The 22,536-nt window shown below is 42.3% G+C and overlaps 1 protein-coding gene across 1 annotated transcript in view; it reads right to left on the bottom strand.

Moving 5' to 3' along the window:
- The window catches only part of RNF149 (ring finger protein 149), a 165,388-nt gene that overhangs the window by 58,735 nt on the left and 84,117 nt on the right, over positions 1-22,536 (bottom strand). The window contains exon 2 of the mRNA XM_033947467.1: positions 7,844-8,094. Within this exon, the coding sequence (XP_033803358.1) occupies positions 7,844-8,094 (251 nt within the window). The remainder of the gene's footprint in view (positions 1-7,843; positions 8,095-22,536) is intronic.

Consider the following 22,536-nt stretch of genomic DNA (forward strand, 5'->3'; position numbering starts at 1 on the left):
ATTAACCTGAATCGATCTCTGAGCAGAGGACCCTGCTGACTACTGATGAAACCATAGACATGAAAGCATAGACATGAAAAGCACCATGACCCGCCCCCCCCTAGAGGCACATGGTCTACTGTCTGGCAAAGACTTAGGGTGACAATCTGTCACACTGGCCATAAGATCATCCAACTCATTGCCAAAGAGCATGTGTCCCTTGAAATGTAGCCTATTCAACGTAGCCTTGGAAGCAGAATCTCCTGCCCATTGCCTGATCCAGAGCATTCTATGTGTGGATAGAGAATAAGCAGAGATTTTGCTCATGACCATGAACACACCATAGAAAGCATCCACTACAATCCACCCCTGAAATTAGCAACTGGGTGTAGGCATCCTCCTCCAATGTCGGAGCCTGACACAGGATAGTATGGCAGGCATGTGCAACAAAAGAAGCCACTGCTGCCACCTTCAGCCCCAGAACCAAGGCTTTAAATCAGGGGTAGGGAACTCCAGTCCTCGAGAGCCATATTCCAGTCGGATTTTCAGGATTTCCCCAATGAATATGCATTGAAAGCAGTGCATGCAAATAGATCTCATGCATATTCATTGGGGAAATCCTGAAAACCCGACTGGAATACGGCTCTTGAAGACCGGAGTTCCCTACCCCTGCTTTAAATTGTTTTTTGAGGACCAAATCCACTCCCTGGTCTTGCGCATCCTTTAGAATTACTCCACCTTCACTAGGTAGAGAAATACATTTGGGAACCTGCTCTACCAACGAATCCACTTTAGGTGGGACAAACAGCTCTTGGAAATCCAGAGCCAGTGGATACAACTTTGCCATAGTCCTGGCAACCTGAAAGACCTTCTGGAGTCGCCCAATGCTCCATTAACATCACTGTAATGTCTGGATGTGAAGAAAAAAAAAGGTGGTCTGAGGCTTATAGCTGCTCATGACAGAACACTGAGCAGTAGAGGTCTGGGGGGCTCAAATTTCACTACCTGCAAGGATTCTGTGATGACCTCCACTGGCTTAAAATGGCAGCACTCATTGGGTCCTCCTATTGGTCCAGGGCCATTACAGATTTCTGACTAGTGGCTCCTACCTGAGATCCTGAATCCTTCAAGACTGAAGAATCATTTTGATGGAGTAAAGGCATTGATTCTGACACCCAGTCATCCCACTCCTTCACTCACTTGATCTCCAGTTCCTGAATAAGAACTATCAGGAGGGAAACCATGCTCTGCAAGGGAAAAACCCCCATGTGCAACAACTGGCATGACTTCAGACGGCACAGATGGTTCCCAATAACCCATATAAGTTTCAAACATAAGTTTGACAAAATCAGGGGTAAATCCCTGAACAGAATGCCCTGGGAATATCTTCAGGGAATTTCCTTGGGCCCAGGGATGTCTGTGCTTTGCCAAAGATGTCGAGTCACTATCCGAGGGCTCCAGGGGGATTTTTTCCCACCAAAACAAACCACCCTGTCCTAGGGGACCCCCCAGCCAGTTGGGTTTTCAAGATATCCCTAATGAATATGCATGAGAGAGATTTGCAAATAATAGAAGTGACAGGTATGCAAATCTCTCTCATGCATATTCATTAGGGATATCTTGAAAACCTGACTGGCTGGGGGGGGTCCCCTAGGACAGGGTTGAGAACCACTGCTCTAGAGGGACTAGATGGGGCTAAGATCAAAGCTCCGGTTCCCTCTCACATGCCCTGTGGCAGGTTGGACAAGGACGCACCTTAGCTGGCCATTCAGTGCAAATCTGGCATAAATCAGGGGGTAAAACAGCCTGAGGAGTCCATCTCCAATGATTTTAATCAAAATCGAGGTGTTTTTAGATAGAGGTTTTTAAAATTGGAATGAAAAATCCAAGATGGCTGCCGCAGTAGCATTTTGGCACCAATAAACAGTCTAAGAGAGCTAAATAAAAGTTAATAAAATGTTGGAAAGCCACAGACCCCCCCCCCAAAAAAAAATGCAATAAAGACCCTCCTCTGATGTCTCCCATAGACTATAATAGACAGTACTCACAGTCCTGCTAGTACTGTGTCTGCTTCAGCTAGCAGTTGAAAGAGGGGACAACTACTGCCTCAGACAAAAATATAAAAATGGATCCAGATGCTTGTTTCTTTGAGCTGCCAGTCAGTCTGTGTTAGAGCCTGAGACGTTAGACACCCATAGCTCCTCACGTGTCTTTTTATGGGAGGGGGAGGGGACAGCTGGCAACTGAAAAAAAGTCTCCAGGACTGACATAGATGCAACACAGCCTGCACTAAAACTCCAGTACCGACTAGTAGCAAGCTTTGCTACCAGGGGAATGGTCCTCAAGCCACAAAAGTGTTTGTGCAGGCTGGCTAGGTAGGTGCCCTGAAAGATGGTTGACCTCTCAGCTGTGAGTCTGTATTTTCACACAGGAAGAGCTGCTCCAGGCAACCTGGGGAACTCTGTAGCACCAACAAGCCACTATAAGTTGACCAAAAAATATTTGAAAATAAACCAAAAGTACAGCAGATCAGAAAGATACCTTCAACTCGCAAGTAGAAGGAGAAACTGAGGAGCAAGAGCAGAAACAGAGGAAATGGAGCCAAAAAAAGGTAAATGACGCCTTCTATGCAACTCATGATTAGAGATGAATTACCCACTAGTTCAAGACTCGTATGCCTTTTGCACTAGAAAATGTTTTATCATGTTAGGGCTTAATGCTCTTTAGTAAAAGGGCCCTGAAGTGTTAAAAATTTCATGGGTATTTTACAAAAGGCTTACTGTGTGTGGAGCCTTTTGTAAAATACTTAACGGAAAAAAATATGAAGAGAAAATCCACAAATAAATAACTTGATAAATGATCATCTGTCAACTGTGGGCATACAAGAACTCCTTATCATTCATGTACATATAATATAGGAAAAAGCTTCAAAAACCTGTATGTGGCGGCTAAATTGTCACCTGATGGGTAACTGTGTCACTACTTGTGTTAGGCACAAATCAATCATTGGCAAAAAAAACCCAAACTGTTGCGATAATGTGGTAATTAGATGTCACAAAAGGTAAGTTTAATTTGAATTTTTGTCCTGCTGTTATGTGGAAAAGCATCTTAAGATATTTATAAAGACATTTCACATAGATGTTTGTTCTTAAATATGTGGAGGGTTTTTTTATCCTATGATTGATTTGTGCCGAGCACAAGTGGTGACACATTATTTACATATCAGATGACATTTTAGCAGCCACATGCAGGTTTATCAGGCTTTTTGCTCCATTATATGTACATGAATGATAAAGGGTCTTTGTATGCCCATAGTTGAGGGGCCTTTTGTAAAATACACATAAGGATGTGCATGAGTTGACATTTATTTTGCACATACAGAGTGAACATCCATTTTACAAAAACAAAAGAAATGAGTGCAAGAAATGAGCAGCTTTACTTGGAGTATTATATCATGTAAGTGGCAGTATATAAATGTATAGGTGCCTATTTTGCAACTTAGAAGTTTTGTGTCAGATTTGAAAAACTACATGTACAAACAAATCCAACAAAAGAGCTTAGTTCTAAACCTTTTGGCCTTCTAAGATGATTTTTAAGGACAAAGACATAAGCACAATTTCCCCTCAGTCACTTCTCATAATAGATCCATAATAACAGCTAATGCTTCTCTATGATGTGCTGGAGGTCTGCAAAGACCTGCAACGTGACATAAACACGCTCGAGAAATGGGCTGCGACATGGCAAATAAGGTTTAACGTGGATAAGTGTAAGGTGATGCATGTCGGTAACAAAAATCTTATACATGAATACAGGATGTCCAGTGCGGTACTTGGAGAGACCCCCCCAGGAAAGAGACTTGGGAGTACTGGTCGACGAGTCGATGAAGCCGTCCATGCAATGTGCGGCGGCGGAAAAAGGGCAAACAGAATGCAGGGAATGATTAATAAGGGGATCATGAACAGATCAAAGAGGGTTATCATGCCGCTGTACTGGACCATGGTACGCCCTCACCTGGAGTACTGCGTTCAGCATGGTCACCGTACATGAAGAAGGATACAATGCTACTCGAAAGGGTCCAGAGAAGAGCGACCAAAATGATTAAGGGGCTGGAGGAGTTGCCGTACAGTGAGAGGTTAGAGAAACTGGGCCATGATCGAAACGTTCAAGATAATGAAGAAAATAGATTTAGTACATAAAGACAGATTGTTCACCTTCTCCAAGGTGGAGAGAACGAGAGGACACTCTCTAAAGTTAAAAGGGGATAGATTCCATACAAGCGTAAGGAAGTTTTTCTTCACCCAGAGAGTGGTAGAAAACTGGAACGCTCTTCTGGAGGCTGTTATAGGGGAAAACACCCTCCAGGGATTCAAGACAAAGTTATATAAGTTCCTGCTGAACCAGAATATACGCAGGTAAGGCTAGACTCAGGGCACTGGTCTTTGACCTACGGGCCGTTGCGGGAGTGGACTGCTGGGCACGATGGACCACTGGTCTTACCCAGTAGCAGCAATTCTTATGTTCTTATACTGAGCACATTTTCTGAAATATACAAGCATTCTCCTTGTAAAATATGAAGCACCTATATTTTGAAAACCTACTCACACCATGGTCAGAACATGCCCTTGAAATCTGTACTTCCTGCAGACTTAGCCTAATGGTTAGCACATTGGTTTGAGAACCTGGGGAACTGGGTTTGATTCAACTGTGGCTCCTAGTAATCCTGGGCAAATCACTTATTCTGCACTGCCCCATGTACAAAAGTTCAGTAGAAATTCTATAAATTTTGTCAAAAAAATCTGGCACTATTCTATGTAGAAAAAATGATTAGGTTTTTACCTTGCTAATATCTTTTCTAGTAGATAGGTGTGTCATTCTGGACAGTAGGGTATTCTCCCCATTCTCGCAAGCCATGCAGAAGGAATCCATTCCAGGTTTTCAACTATTCCTTCTCCAGAGGGCCCTGTTGGCCCCTTCATTTGTACCAAAGCAGGCGATAGCCCTATATAGGAACATATAAAGAGGAGCATAGGAAGACTCCCCGTACTACAAATCTGTTCTGCTCTGAAAGCATTAAAAACATGTTAACATACTGTATTAATTGAACAACTGAAACATAAAATAACCATACCAATCAGAAACATTTATGGAGCTCACACATTCCCCCAATGTGTTAAAGCAATAGATTATTCACTATACCCTTGAGGACAGACTGACCTTAAAATCTCAGTTTTGACTCAAATTTCCTGACTAAGACAGTAGGCAGGTGACACACCTATCTACATGAAAAGATATTAGCAAGGTTAGAACCTAGTCTCTTTTTCTAGTGCAATAGGTACGTCATTCTGGACAGCAGAGACATACAAAGGCAGTCCCAGAAATCTAGGGTGCGACCTCTGCGACTGCTCGGAACGCTGAGGAACTAAAGACAATGTCATCAAAAATATATGTTGCAAGCTAAGCAAATGGTACAGAACGCTGCTGCACGTTTGTACAGACCTCTAAATTCGATCATATCTCGCTGATTTTGTGTGCTCTACATTGGTTACCGATTGACTTTAGAATTGAATTAAGGTCTTATACACTATCTTTAGGCTTTTGCAGAATAACTGCCCAACAGTGTTGTGCTCTGGTCTACAAGTCTGTCAGCCATCACGCACATTACGTTCTATGGACGTGGCGAGTTTGAAAGTGTCATCTTTGACCCTTGCGAAGCTATCTGTGACTCATAGAACTATATTTTTCCATATAGGGTCCAGTTTGCTGAAATATTCTTCCTTTGGAGTTAAGGCAGGCTGAGGTGGGTTTAATTGAATACCTTTTTTAGTTGTATGATCTGTTATTTTTTGTTTGTTTTTTTATTATCCAGTTTTTATGATGTTTTAAATTTGTTGTTTTTGTGTGTGGTTTTTTAGCATTTGTTATATAGATTTTGAACTTTTTGTGATTTTGTCTTATTTTGTTTTTTGATTATGTATGTACTTTTGGAAACCACTTAGCAATGTTGGATTTGTGGGATATAAATATTTTAAACAAATAAATACTGTCACATCCACTCTGAAGAACTTGGAGAATGTATGCAGAGTAGACCAGGTCTTCTATGAACACTGAGTCCTGAGATAGCAGATTGGGCTGTACCTACAGCCTGAGACCTAGGTCCCTCTGAAGACGCACTAGGTCCACATGCTATGGCCTGTGTGACCAAACTGGTGCTATGAGGACCACTCTCCCATGGGTGGTTTGCTATTCTGTGATGTATTTGCCCTATCATGGGCCATCGAGGAAACATATACAAGAACTCGTTCTTTCGCCATGGTTGGACTAAGGCATCCAGACCTACAATTCCAGGCTTGGATCTTTGACTGAAGAACCAGCCCGCCTTCTTGCTCCTCTCCATAGCCATTAGATTGAAAGTTGGTCGACCCCATAGAAGAACAATGGACTGGAATGTTGCAGATAACGTCCATTCAAGCAAGCGTGGGATAGGCACGTGTGATCTCTTAGAGAGAGGAAGAGATAATGGTTACTGTGGATGGGCAGACAGGATGGGCCATTTGGCCTTTATCTGCCATCATGTTTCTACGTTTCATTCTTCCAGGTCTAAGGTCTGCTGTCTGAGGTAATCAGCCTGGACATTGTCCACTCTCACTACATATGCCGCTGAAATTGCCTGTAGGTGTAGCTCTGCCCAGGTCCTGTGAATCTCTGTCTTGATCCCTACAAGGAACTCTGAGATGAGACTCCTCCTGAATACTGTCAAAAGTGTCTGGAAATACAAAATATTAGACTGCCCAGAACCTATATAGGATTTTAGAGGTGGAGGACCCTAGAGAATGTGGCAGAAACCTTCAAAAATAGGATTTTCAGACGCCCCTGATTTTGACCATAAGCTGTAATAGCCTTACTCACTTGACATGTGCTTTGAAGGTGCTGCAGCCTGCCTCAAATCTAAGCAATAGTGGGATCTGGGAAAAGAATCTCTGCTTCTATCAGCCAGTCCTCCAAATGCTTAGATCTTCTGGCTGCAAGCCAGACTGGTCAGGCTGATCCTCAAGCCCCACGCACCTGTGCGCACAAGGTGGGGAGGTAAAATCAAAGCCAGCACCCTGAACAGCCGTACTGAGCCCTCTGGAGATATCTAACAGCCTGCACTCAAACCTCTGCAATTCAGCAGGTGAGCTAAGCTACTAGGGAATACAGACCCTGAGCTCCACAAAGGTTTTTGCAGGCTGGCCTGACAGCTGCATATCCAAGTCTGCTTCTTCTCCATGCAGGAAGAGTTTTCCCCTACACTAGGGAGCTCTGGTGCAATAACAGCCACAAAAAAGTGCTAAAAATACCAAAAATAATAAAGAAATATATAGTGCAGATCAGAAAGACACCTTTTGGCTCACGTGCACAAGGAAAAACTGAAGGGGGCAGCAAATTCTAACTGATGCCAATTACGTCCAATAATTGGTTCTAAGTGCCTAATTATTGCTAGTTAAGGGTTTGTTGATCAATTCAATTGTGCAAACAATTTGGGCATGTGCCCAGGTTTGGGCGAGCAACATTGGATGTAATATACAGAATCCTCCTGTTAGACTATGAACCCACTAGGTTCAGAGAAAACACATGTATGTAATATGTAAACCACTTTGGTTGTCTCACAGAAAGTCAGTATATAAATCCAAAATTCCATGACTTTTTAAAACATCATTATTTACACGTGTAGGCCCATTTAAGTGTATAAGCAAATTTTTTACATGTATACATCCTACTAAATCCTTCTAAAATGACTTCTTATTATCATGCCAGCTCTCATATCTTGGGAAAATCAAAAATGTTTTTGGGCCTCATGCGACACAGTTGAGAAGTTGAGGTTTACCTGGTTTCCAAACTGTGATCCAGTGTACAGGAAACGCTGGATATAGTAGAATATGAGCCAGGCCAGCGAGATGATCATCATGGTGATGAAAGCGATGGCCACAAACACCACAGACTGATTGCTGATAAACTCTTGGACGTGGCGAGTACCCACGGTGATGACCATCTTGACTGGGATATCCCTTTGAATTGGCTCCAAAATTTCTAGTCCTTTCAGATGTCCCACCATAATCACCACTGTATTTCCAGTCCCTTTCAGCAAAAATAAGGTAAAACAAACACAGGTAAGCTTTTGTCCTTTTCTCATTCTGAAATCTTATTCCTGGAGAGAAATAAAGTAGTAGTAAAGAGAAATACACTCACTGGTTAATATTCAGCTGGCCACAGTGAGGCCAAATTACAGTTTATAGTTTATTTAAAATTTGATATACCATCTAACCCAGCTGGAAATAGGCGCTTTACAAAGTACACTTCCCCCTCCCCATTCGCGGTTTCAGTAATCGCGATTTCACGTATTCGCGATTTTTTGGGGAGGGTGAAAAAGAAAAAAAAAACCATCCTTAAGTCTTCCCCCCAGCATCCCGGCCTTACCTGGTGGTCTAGCGGGCTTTCGAGGCAGAAGCGATCTTCCTACGCTCCTGCCCCGTGCAGATCACCATTAGGAAATAGCTGTAGGGAGTTCCTGTCGTAGTCTCGAGAGACTACGGGAACTCCCCACAGCCATTTCCTAATGGCGATCTGCACGGGGCAGGAGCGTAGGAAGATCGCTCCTGCCCCGAAAGCCCGCTAGACCACCAGGTAAGGCCGGGAAGGCGGGAGGGAGGCGGGGGTGGGTCAGAGCTGGATATTCGCGGTTTTTTGCCATTTGTGGTCCGGCTCTGCCCCCATCCCCCGTGAATCCGGAGGGAGAAGTGTAAAAACAAAATTCATAAACAGAAAAGAATACCATAAAATAAAACAATAAAGACCTACATCACTCATAAAAAGAAAAAGAACAAAAAAGAAATAGTATATATAATTTATTTTAGGGCTCCTTTTACTAAGGTGCGCTAGCGTATTTTAGCGCATGCAGGATATTACCGCGCGTTACACGGCTAGAACTAACACCAGCTCAATGCTGGAGTTAGCGCGATGTAGAGCACGCTATTCCTCACGTTAATGCCCTAACGCTGCTTCGTAAAAGGAGCCCTTAGTATTTATATACTATTTATAGCCTAAGTGGTTTATATTCAAGTACTCAAGCATTTTTCCCTATCTGTCCCAGTGGGTTTACGCTCTACCTAATGTACCTGGGGCAATGGGGATTAAGTGACTTGCCCAGGGTCACAAGGAGCAGTATGGGATTTGAAACCACAACCTCAGGGGGCTGAGGCTGTAGCTCTAACCACTGCACCACACACTCCCATCATATAAATGTACTGTACACATGCTTCCCAGTGCATTAATAAACCTTCCACTCAAATTAGACAAGTGTTTGGACATGTCTGGGCACCAGCACTGAATATCCCTATAAGTGGCAAAACCTGGAAATTATCAGGGTTTGGTTGATATTTGGTGATATCCCAAAAACTTCAGAGACTACCTCACTCTGTCCCCAGACTGCCCTAGCACTGCCTGTACATTGCTGTGGCAGTCAGAGGAGATATGCAGTGACACGGTCTGGTTAGGTGCTACTGAATATGCCTCTCCTAGCTTGCTCACCATGGTTTAAAATTTAAAAGCCTCTCCTGCCCAGTTAAACCCTTTCGAATATTGGCCCTCAAAGTTTACGAAGCTTACTGAAGCACTTTCTTCATCATTGATTTAAAGGAGATGCCTCTCTGCTGAGGTTTGTCAGAAGCCCTGATCGGAGGTAAAATTAAAACAGGCAAAGTGTTATTTTCAGCAAAAAGACATTTAGGGGGGAATTCATCAGGCTGCGTTAGGGTTTAACACACCTTAAGGGAATTAGCACACATTAAACACTTAAGGGGCAGATTCTAGAAAGGGCACCTAAACAGCCTCAATAATTGGTTAAAAAAATTTAATTGGGCGATAGGCGCCTATCCGATTCTATAAAAGATAGGTGCCTATTACAATGCACTTAGCGGCAACTATGGGCGGAGCATGAGTTAGACGCCGCTAAAAGCGATTCTCCATAAACGTAGGCACCTGAAATGTAGGCCCGTTGCCAACATTTCAGGCACCTACGTTTTTACATAGGCACCACTAGCTGTGATTCTGTAAATGGCACCTAAGCGTGACTGACATGCAGCTGGCGCCTTTTTTATTTTAGGCGCCAGCCAATTTAGGCGCCGTTTAAAGAATTAGCCCCTAAAAATCCATAAGTATAAAATGGGCTTTACAATTTAGTGCATGCTAATTCCTTTAACGCGCATTAAAGTTATGTTAAGCCCTAACACTTCTTGATGAATTGCCCCCCTTAGTCTCACTAAAAACGTTTTTTAAAAAAGGGTTCTTTGATTAAAGCACTGGAAAGTCAGGTATTTTAAATCTAGACTCTAGAGTTACTAATGATACTAGTTCCACACAAGTTAACATGGAGGTCTTGGAGCCTTGCAGGAAAGTTCCACTCTCTAATTAATTCCCTCACAGAGGCCCCAAGGTTCTAAATTTACTATGCCTTTAACGATCAATGCTAGACCAGTTCTAACCGGTTTAGCATTGAAGTATTTTCGCTTCCGATGCACATAATGGCTCTGCGCAGACTTTTCAGTACTTCGTAGCATCCTCCAATAATAGCATATAAATATAGTACAACGAGGTCATTAAAGTTAAAATGAGCACTCTGGGCAATGTCCAGACATTGCCTGGTGATGCACGAAATGAAGTGCTGACCTGTAATGTTCCAAAATGATCAGCAGGTCTGGAGGTGATAGTAGCATTGAACCGTGTTGTGTTAAAGGCGCTTCTCATGTGCGTTCATTAAATGAAATGTCAGAAATGTACACTGGCAGGTCTTGGCTGAGATTGCATGAGAGATGAAGATACATTAATCATATTTGATATTGGGGGGGGTGCCATATAGGCATGTGTTAAAAGCTCTTCTCATGAAGGTATCTTAAAGGCGCATCTCATTTGCATGGTTTGCCGGTTCTCCATCTCTCCCCTCTGGCTATGGCATCGATGGAAGTTTATGATGTGCACCCATGATGCACTACAATAAGGAGGGCCTATGACTGATGCCCATGCCTGCGCACATTTATGCCTCTTTCCGTGGACTATTCTGTGGATGTGTCAGTCGCGTTCTCTAATGACTGATCTGATGGAATTTCAGTGGACCTCCATGGAGCTCATTTGCACACAAAGGTTTTGCAGCATCACTTGTTTTTTTTGAAATCAGAAAATTTACCGGCACTACAATGACCCACAGGATTTTAATGATAAGCTTAGAACATCAGGACCAGAGTGTAAGTAGCAAGAGCAATGTGAGCCAGGGTGATCTGGGAAAACTCAGTTTTCAAATATTTGCCTTGTGAAGCATTCACTATTTACCGAATAACAGTATCAATGCCAACATTTTAAAATAACTGGGGGTGCCAAATGCAATACAAAGTACCCCTTCCAGGACACAATGAAGGAGCTTGCTTAATAATGAGGTACTCAGCACTCACTGGTACCCACATAGTTACAGGAACTCCTATCTGACATTGTGGGTGTAAAAGTCTCTATTTTTCTTACTTAATAGGGAGATAAAACTTAGTATTCTGTGACAAGAATTACTCTATAATATTGTGCTCACAGCTATAATCTATTGTTAATAATATTATTTTCCTTGTATTATTTTAAATATTATTGTGAAGTGCTCAGACCAAGTAACCCAAAATATAGTGAAGTCACTACAATGAGGTTAACAAGGGGACCATCATCGCCTTCACCTGTCCCCTGCCCTCCCTAGATGACCACAAACATTTTCAGATCGATTTGATGTACTTATCTGAATAGGAGGGTAGTTGGTTTCGTTAATTCTCATTGATGACTGTGTACTAATAAAATTCATGTGCTCTGTTAAAATTCTTAGAACTGTTGGCCCGTTTGCTTTGAATGAGTCTGGTCTCAGTGAGCCATCACCAGTGTCCCTCCCTGATGAAGAGGTGAAACTCGAGTCGGGGGGACGGGATTGGAAGAATGAATGAACAGTTCTAAGAATTTTAACAGAGCACATGAATTTTATTAGTACACAGTCATCAATGAGAATTAACGAAACCAACTACCCTCCTATTCCAATAAGTACATCAAATCGATCTGAAAATGTTTGTGGTCATCTAGGGAGGGCAGGGGACAGGTGAAGGCGACAATGGTCCCCTTGTTAACCTCATTGTAGTGACTTCACTATATTTTGGGTTACTTGGTCTGAGCACTTCACAATAATATTTAAAATAATACAAGGAAAATAATATTATTAACAATAGATTATAGCTGTAAGCACAATATTATAGTGTAAAAGTCTCTACACATTCACATTAATAGTATGCAAAAAAATAGGAGGTTTAACCCTGTAGCTCTGGCAATGGTTGTTACAAGATTATGTCCCTACTGGGATCAGGTTTCATGCTTCGGCTATCAGAAAACACAGTGAAATCGCTGGCACAGATTGTTGGCTCAGGCTCAAACCTACCGAAGCTTTATCATCTATTCCCTGTGGTATCAATACAAAGTGATCCCACTCTCAACAGACTTCAGTTCTCTAACGCGTACAAGGTCACCCATGATTCTGAAGATGAACTCATTCCATGTCATTTTTTCCTCCCAATTAATCCACCCAGTGGCGTGCCCTACATGCTCCATAAATACAAAAAGAAAGAAGGGGGCTGGCAAAGAGACTGCATCGAGGCCTATTTTAGACATAGGTAATCCAGAAATGTATTTCTTGGTTTGCAAATGTTTCTGGATACAATTGGAGCCATTTACCACATCCCTCTTAGCTCCATTCTTCTGCATATATGGCAAAGAGGACTTGATTCTCTTTAAACCTAAGCACCATTAATGTTCCAGCTTTCATAATTGCACAAAAGAGGAAGAATACATATATTCAGCTTACACAAACACTTTTTGCCTCAGTTTCAGTATAAAAGTGCTAACATGATAATATTGCTTTTGCAAATTTCGCTCCTTGAAGAGTTCTGTTATTATTCATACTGACAGGGTCCCAGATGACCTAAATGTAATATAGACCTCTGAAAAATATGTGAAGCCAATTATAGGAAAATATTTATGTCTACTGCAGCGTTTTTCATGACTAGGCAAATCACTGAAATATTACATATACAGTACTCTCATTGACGCTGGAAAATCTCTCCAGGCATGTATACATCTGTATTCTTACAAAGATAATTGTATAGGAAAATTCTGCCTCTTGCAAGTTTCAGTCTTTTTTTTTTGTCTTTATGTGCTACTTGGGACTGCAAATTCCTTCCAGCCCAAACCCATCAGATCTGCTTTTTTTAACAGAAACATTTCCATCTGATGCTCTCCTTTCATTCGGTGTGGCCATTACTTAATTTTTACCAACTAGGAATTTTGGTTCTTTGTGGTTGTGACAGAGTCAGTGCAAAGGATTCTGTCAATTGCTGCAACCTATAAATTGGCATCCTCCTCCCTCCCCTCCCCCCACAGTTATTGCTGTCCCCCATTAGGAGGTAAGTTCTCACCATTTTGTTTCACCTGCCTGTGGCCGCTAGCCCTCCAATGCCATGTTGAGATTTACTGAACAAACTGAAGTCATGGGATTGTTACCTTTCTGAAAGAAAAAAACCTACCACCCGCAGCTTCCCTTGCTCCATTCCATTCTTGCCCTACACCCCCAAAATAACAGCAACCGTGCAAAATTTAGCATCTGCAGGCCACATCTGGAAGAAGAGAAAGGTTCAACTCTTTTAATATACAGTGCTGCGTAAGTCTAGCAGTGCTATAGATATGATTCTTAGTAGTAGGAAGCTTCAACCACATTGAGCATTCACGTGCTCCCCCCCCATATAGGGAGAGTGTGGCACAGTGGTAAAAGCTACAGCCTCAGCACCCTGAGGTTGCGAGTTCAAATCCCAGCTACTCCTTGTAATCCTAGGCAAGTCACTTAATCCTCCCATTGCCCCAGGTACATTAGAAAGATTGTGAGCCTGCTGGGACAGACAGGAAAACATGCTTGAGTACCTAAATAAATTCATGTAAACTGTTCTGAGCTCCCCTGGGAGAACAATATAGAAAACTGAATAAATAAATATATTCTGCCATCAAAGGGCCCCTGCCTTGTCTGTCCCCCAATACAGGCAGTCCCTGAGTTATGACTTAAGTACAACTTGTACTTAAGAACATAGTTGTGGCTTCATTTGATTTCACTGAGCAGTATTTCCAGTGGCATGGACTCCTACACATCTCCTGCAGCAGATTCAGGAATGATGCATCACCACATTAAGAACAGTGTGTGGTTGTGCATGCTGTACCTTAGAGGGAACACTGGTAGGGACAGTTGGCTTTATTTTTTTTTTTCACTTTTATGTTCAAACATTTTTATTGAAGGAACAAAGTAAAAATACATTCATATTCTAACAAGATGGCGGACAGTTAAGTCATCTACTGTTCCGTCTCCTTCCAACTACTTTTTATTTTTTTCTTTTATTCTTTTGTCTTTATAATTTTATTGTTGATTTCTAATTTTTGCTTTTGTCTTTGATCTTAGTTTCTTTTCCTGAGTTTCTTTTCTTTTGTTATATATTTATTTTTCAATATACTTACTGTTTTTGTGATTTGACAGTTGGGTCAAGATCGGCAGTTGAGGGGCCCTGCACTTGTGGTTTGATGGACTTTGTGGTGGCAGCTGGAAAAGACCGAATTGGGGCCTGGTTCTGGTTGGGGTTGTGGAGGACCTGGTCTGAGTCCTTTGCACCTATGTGCCAACGGCTGCGTGTTGTGGTTTGCCCCTGTTTGAGAGTGGAAAGGGAGATGGCAGGTTTCAGGCGGGCGGCCGGAGGCAACGATCGAGCCAGACTCCTGGGGCGAGAGCAGCGCAGATGCCGCACTGCGATCGACAGCCTGCAATTGGAGGAGCTGGAGGGAGTTTCCCACATGTTTCCTGGTGTCCAGCTTCGGCGCCCCAAGATCGTTGCGGTCCTCTTCGCTGACTCCGCTTGTCTCCTGCGCACCTGGTTCCAGCGGCGGCGGACTGTTTGGCGATTACCCAGCCCGGAGTTTGAGGACTTCTACCCCGAAATCCCAGCGTCTCCAAATTTCACCAGAATTTCTTGCCGGTGTCTCACAGTCCGTGCGCAGTGGGGAACACAGCTACAACAAGGCAGTGGGTTCCCTGTCAGCCCCAGCTCCTGCGGCACTAACGCACACCGAGATCAGCACCGGGCGGCTTTTCCACAGAAGAGGAACTTTGGCAACCACCACAGGCCTCATCTAGGGCAGTCTCCTTGGAGCAGCCGTTCAGGGTGGCGGCTGGAGCACGGGCAATGTGACATGGGGAGGATTGCATGGAGGAAATCATCACAGAGGAGGAGACGTGGACATTCCTACAAAACTTACTTGCTCCACTTCATCACCGAAGCTGAAACAGTGGATTGAAAATAATGTTTTATTTTTTTCCAGTTTATGAATTATTTTTAATCTTATTCATTGTTTTGCCACTTGTTTTTTGTTTTGTTCTATTTCTACCATTTAAAATTCTCCAGAATTCTTTTGTCCAACGGTTCCTCCTTCTGCATATATTCCTTTCTCTCCTCTTTTCTACCTTCAAAAGTACTTAGTTCAATACAGTCTTGTTAGATGTAGCGGTATATAAGAAATAAATTACATTACATTACATTAGAATGTTTATTTGTTTATTTTTCCTCTATCTATACATTTCACTTCTTTATTACTCTCTAGGTACTTTAGTTAGATTGTGAGCCTTCGGGACAGTAAGGGAATTTCTAAGTACCTTTCTTTCTTATAATTTTAATGTATATTTTCTGTAAACCGCTTAGAACTTAACGGATGTAGCGGTATATAAGAAATAAATTACATTACATTACATATTATACATAAAAATATTCCTTACAAATAATTTCACAAATTTAAAATTCCAATCCATATAATATATAAAATATTATCATAAATACTATCATTCCTCCAAACATTCTACATGACAAACCATAATCCCCCATTATCACTCCCCCTTCATTCTCCCTCTCCCTCCCTCCACTTCCCCCCTTCCCTCCATCTCATTCTCCCTTCCCTCCCAAGATGAAAGGTGACAAAAACAACCAGGTTTTGGAATACAATGAAGGCAACCGTAGGTTCAGTTGGCTTTTTTTGTCAGCTGGGAGCAGAGGAAAGCAGCAAGCATCTTAAAATCTACAAGTTCTGAATTACATACAAATCGGACTTAAGGACATCTTTAAAAACATAATTCATTCTTAACCTAGGGGCTGCGTGGAATGGGAGCAGTGCTACATCATTTCTCCATGGAACTTACATACAAAAACATTGCTGATTCTAGTGGAATCTCAGTAACAACACTCTTTTAGTACCAGGCATAACTCTACAAAAAAAGTCCCTCTGCACCTGGAACAAATTTATTATGCCAGCACTGAATTTCCAAATCTCACACAACAAATATCTAAAACATCAATATACCTATCGAGAATACCAGACAAGCCAGATTACTACAGATCACTACATAGAAAATTCATCGTAGTCACACACACATAGGCAGCTGCTCACCAAGCACAGAATAAATGGCACATTGAAAACAGTACTATGTAAACAAAAATTAAACTGAAACCCAAACAAACCAGATGCTATATGCACTGCATCACCAGAGAAATACAAAGAGATACAGTTTCCTCTGTATTGTGAAACTAAAAAGATGGCAAATATCAAGGCTGGCATTTGAGGAGGGTGCAACCAGGGCAATTTTCAGGCCAGAAAGGACCCCAAGCCTGCCTAAAGCTGAAAAAGATGCCTCTTAGTGAGCTTTGGGGACTCCTTCCAAATTTCTCTCCTAGGCTACAACCATGTTTAACACTAACCCTAGCAGGTACATTCCAAAAACTGACATATTCCAGTCACTAAGCAGAAAAATCATTTTTTCTACCTTTGTTGTCTAGTCATTTTAATTTTCTAATTGTGTTAGTTCCAGGCTCTGTTTCCTGCTTTCCTCTGTCCAGCATGTTCCTTTCAATCTCTCCACTCCACACCCCAAAGTCTAGCATCTCACCACACCACATCTTACAGCACTCCGAGTCCAAAAATGTTCAAGAAAAATTAAAAAGAAAATATGGAGGAGGGAATACATATTTACTCTTTTCTTAAGGAACTATAAAGGGGGAGGGTGAACACTGCTCCAGATGAACTTCTTTTGACTCTGAGGTAAAGGTATAAATCCATTGCCAACTGATAGTCAGCATTTCACATTTTCACAAGCGTTGTTATTGAAAAAACACCTGAGCTCAGTCTGTATTTAGTGAGGTACTTAGAAATCAGAACAAAACCATACACAAAATATGGTGGGTGGACCTGGCTGAACTACAATATTAGGAAAAGTATGGCTGAGGACACATCTATCACATGGTGATACAAAGTTGAGATTGGGTGAGATGTCCTATTGCAGATCTTTTCAAGCCAACGGTCTCCCATCTGCTAATAGTGGGGGGGAGGGGAGGGGCTGTTAGACAGGGGTAAAGTGCAATTTGCCTGTAAGCAGGTTTTCAGGCAGTATGATTCATGTCAATTCAAATGCCTCTCCACACTTTAATACACAAGAACACAAGAATTGCCGCTGCTGGGTCAGACCAGTGGTCCATCGTGCCCAGCAGTCCGCTCATGCGGTGACCCTTTGGTCAAAGACCAGTGCTCTAAATGAGTCCAGCCTTACCTGCGTACGTTCAGGTTTAGCAGGAAATTGTCCCACTTTGTCTTGAATCCCTGGAGGGTGTTTTCCCCTATAACAGACTCCGGAAGAGCGTTCCAGTTTTCTACCACTCTCTGGGTGAAGAAGAACTTCCTTATGTTTGTATGGAATCTATCCCCTTTCAACTTTAGAGAGTGCCCTCTCGTTCTCCCTACCTGTCTATCTACCAAGTCTATTCCCTTCAGTATTTTGAATGTTTCGATCATGTCCCCTCTCAGTCTCCTCAGTGAGAGATTGGAGAAGAGGTCCAGTTTCTCCAATCTCTCAATGTACAGCAGGTCCAGAAGGGACAAACACTGCCCAGTTTTCCAAAGACATTGCCCTTCTGAGGACCATAGCACTTACACCAATTAAGTCATGGTGCCTTGGCTCTGCACAGTGGCGTAGCGAGGGTAGGAGGCGCCTGGGGTTGTGGTGTCCCTCCCTCCCTGTGCCCTCCTCTCCACCCCTCCCCTCCCCCCTGCTCCTTCCGCATCACACTCGTGCTCTCCTTTCCCACACCCGGACCTCTTAAAATCTTTGCCAGTGCGAGTAGCATCTCCAGCCTGCTGCTCGTGCTGGCTTTCCCTCTGATGTCACTTCCTGGCCCTGCGACCCAGAAGTGATTTCAGAGGGAACCAGGCCAGTGCGAACAGCAGGCTAGAGTAGTTGCTCGCACTGGTGAAGATATTAAAGAGGTACGGGGGATTTGTGAGGAAGGGAGGGCGCGAGCGTGGCATGGGGGGTGGAGAGGTGCTGGCATCCCCACCAAGATGGCACCCGGGGTGGTCCCCCCCTTTACAATGCTACTGGCTCCACAGATACCTATTTAAGGAACAGGCTGTTTTTTTGCATGGTTTCCCCATTCCTTATGAGATCCCTAGATACAGAGTGGGTCCAAGTTGTTATAATGCTGCTTTCATGTACCAGTTTGAAGCCATAACACAAGCAAACTTGCATAAAAGGATAGCCCTTAGCACAGTGCCAAGCCAATTCATTCAGTCATACCACTTAATACCCACGTCAATAGTGGTTAATCATGTATAATAAATCCAATTCAATCCTTTTAGGGCATGATTATCTCACCTTTAGGAATGATCTGCAAGAAGGAGCTTGACAAATTCAGAATGATTCAAGTTTATTAAAATTTGTTAACTCGCATATTTCTAAACGGCGTACATAAGTTTAAAATCTGTCTTACCTTGAGGGGGGCTTAGTCAACATCTTCAGATAATGCAATTACAACATTGCATGTCTTTGACACGAATGCTATGCTAGCCAAGGAAGACATGGAATCTGCATTTCACTTATTACAATTCACTCAGTCTCCTTTCATCTATTGGGTTTCAAATTTAAGGGTGCTTATTATTTTGATATATGTTTGCCAATGTGCTGTTTGATATCTTGCACATATTTTGAGACGTTCAACTCTCATTCTTTGAATGAGAGAACAAACAGCTAGGAAATATAGTATCATACATGATCTGGATGATTTCCTGTTCATTGGAAATGATTTCACCTATCTCTTTCTGCCATTCCAGAACTTGGCAGCTCATTTTGGAATTCCACTAGCACACATGAAAATAGAGGGTTCAATTCCCTCATCCCCATCCCTGCAGTTAACCTTGGCATCTTAATATTAAGAGATGAAACAGCCTATGATGAACCGGCTGCGATGAATTGTCCCGTGCTGAAAGAACCTCTCTGAAAGGGACGTGTTGAACTGGCTGCGCTGAAACGGCCGTGCTGAATCATCCCATTCCTGGTGGTATTTGTTACGTTTAGAGCAACAGTTTAAAAATGCTGCTACGAAGTGGGTGAGACGATAGGGGAAGAGGTAAGAGAGCCAGGAGAGAATGGAATGATCGTAAGGTATCTCACCTTCCTCAGGGAGGGACAAAGATGAGCTGGAAGGGGCAATAGGGGAAGAGGTAAGAGAGTCAGGTGAGAAAGGAATGATCTTAAGGTATCTCACCTTCCTCAGAGAGGGACAAAGATGAGCTGGAAGGGGCCGATGTCCCCAGTGAACCAGAACAGACTGAAGGATGAAATATAAGACAAACATCATGATAGGCCTCGTAAGAGAATGTAAGTTAGAAATGCTGACAAGAGTGCACACTAAGGAGCACTATCTGCTCCTTAAGCATGCTCCTTCACTATTTTATACGTAATACTATTGAATACCGGGGATCCATGCCCAAATTATGTGCCAGAATTTACACCAGGTTTAGATTTCATAAATTAGAGCTCCTAATTACATAGAGAAGTCACAACACCCTAATACAAATTTTATTTGGGTCATAAGCATGCAAATTTGGGGGTTTCTCTAATGGAAGTTTTATCTTCCTATTTTGGCCCTCATGAGGTGGGTGGGAAGACTCTATCCCCTTCCCCCTCTCCCCTTTATATAGATTCTCAATTTTAGCTACAAAGCCATTTTCAACTCATGTCTCAGGCCTTATATTTCACCTCAGCCAAAATCCAGGTGGCTATTGAACTGGAAAAAAAAGACAGAAAAAGGTTCAAACACTTCGTGGCACAGCGGCATAATAGAACATTGTTTACCAGGAAGAATAAAGTATGAATTCATGAATCTGTTCAGTTGAAGTGAATGGCGGTCAAGGGCATGAAACTATGTGGCGAAGCTGTCATTCATCAAACTGTCGTAGGATTACAAGTCAAGAGCAAAATCTGCAGCCTGGTTTCATTTGCACACTCCCTTCCCAAAGTATTCAGGAATTTCTTCCCTCAACCCAAATTCTTCCAGTAGGGCTATGAGTGCCACACATGGCCATGTTCTCCCCAGCTCGAGGAGGGATTCTGAGCCAGGGACAGCAGGTAGATATTCTCATATGTGGGTGACGTCATCCACGAAGCCCCGGTATGAACACTTTAAAAGTGCTTCGCCACTTTAAGAAATTTAGAAAGTTCGTGATAGGTTGCATGCTAACTTGGAACTACATACAGATTCATACTAACTTACACCCCCCCCCCTTTTTACAAAACCGTGATAGAGGTTTTTAGCGCAGGCCGGCATGCTGAATGCTCTGCGCTGCTCCTGACACTCATAGAGTTCTTATGAGCATTAGGAGTGGCACAGAGCATTCAGCGTGCCGGAAAGAGGGGTTGTCAACATCATTAATCTTTTACCCATTCTAGTATAGAGCTAGGATGTTTCCCTTACAGCTTGTGCCATAGAAAACAAATATATATTTAAATTTTGATGTCACCTCAGTAAAGGCAACATAATTCCTCCACTGCCAAATATAATAAAACCTTGGTTTGCGAGCATAATTTGTTCCAGAAGCATGCTTGTAATCCAAAACACTCGTATATCAAAGCAAATTTCCCCATAGGAAATAATGGAAACTCAGACGATTCATTCCGCAACCCAAAAACTTTAATAGAAAATACTATACGTACTTGTATTGTAAGACCTCGCTCGTTTAGAGCAGTCACTACACTCTTGCAGTGTCAGAGAGAGAAGAACCATCGGCTCAGTTGTGATGTGTGTATACTGTATGTGCTTATATTGCAAGACCTTGCTTGTATATCAAGTTAAAATGTAATGAAATTTTTTGCTTGTCTTGCAAAACACTTGCAAACCAAGTTACTTGCAATCCAAGGTTTTACTGTACTGTACAGTAATACAAAACCCTGCAAATATACTATCCAGAAACTATGTAAAAAAACAGAACCTATGAACAGCAGATCTGCAACATTTCTAGTTGGGGCCTATCACAGTAATTATAATTGGGAATAGTGGGAAGTTAATGGGGATTTCTAGTACATATTTGACTCTCTGGGTCTCTGTATTCCCCAGCTTGCAGGCACAACTAGTTGCTTTTTTTCCATGAAAGTTTATTGAAATTTTGTAAATCCAAAAGGGGAAAAAAGTACATATATAAAATAATCATGGTAATAAACTAGTAAAACAATGATGAAAAACAGTAATTTTCTAGTGATATAAAACAAGTTAAACATACAAAGCTTGATGTACAATAAGTAGAATATTATCAGGGGGAGTAAACAGAGGGCAATAGGACAGGGGAGGAGAAGAAAATAAATTAAAAAAAAGGAATCATGAAAGGTCAGTAGGTGGAAAAGGGCAAGCTATATAGGATGAGAAGGGGATATGAAAAGAGAGATCCCTCAGAGGCCAAAGAGAAGGAGTTGAAAAAAGAGAGGAGAATGAGAGAGAAAGGTATTGGAGGAGTGTGTGGCGCAGTGGTTGGAGCTACAGCCTCAGCACCCTGGGGTTGTGGGTTCAAACCCCGCGCTGCTCCTTGTGACCCTGGGCAAGTCACTCAGTCCTCCATAGCCCCAGGTACGTTAGCTAGATTGTGAGCCCACCGGGACAGAGAGGGAAAAATGCTTGAGTACCTGATTGTAAAACCGCTTAGATAACCTTGATAGGCGGTATATAAAATCCTAATAAAACTTAAAACTTATTGCAAGAGAAAAGAGGAAGTGTGGTAGATGCAGTGATAATAGGGATCTAGAGATAATCCAAATAGTCTTTAAAAGCGGCCCATTTAGTAATAGCCTTAATGGACAGAGGTGTGGTTGAAGAGATCAACATTTCACGCTTATGTTGAAGTAGAACTGATTGAAACCAAAAGTGTACCGATAGTGAGTCAAATGATTTCCAATTGGAGAGTATAAGTCGCAGGGCAATGATGAGAATCGTATCAAATAATGTATGTTGGAATTGAGGAATATGAAGGTTAGGAGCCTCTGATTTCAGTACAATAATAATAAGGGAGAGGTCAGACTGAAGTTGAAAGATTACACAAAAAATTGACCACACATCCTTCCAGAAT

This window comes from Geotrypetes seraphini, chromosome 6, assembly GCF_902459505.1.
Source record: "Geotrypetes seraphini chromosome 6, aGeoSer1.1, whole genome shotgun sequence".
NCBI classification, from domain to species: domain Eukaryota; kingdom Metazoa; phylum Chordata; class Amphibia; order Gymnophiona; family Dermophiidae; genus Geotrypetes; species Geotrypetes seraphini.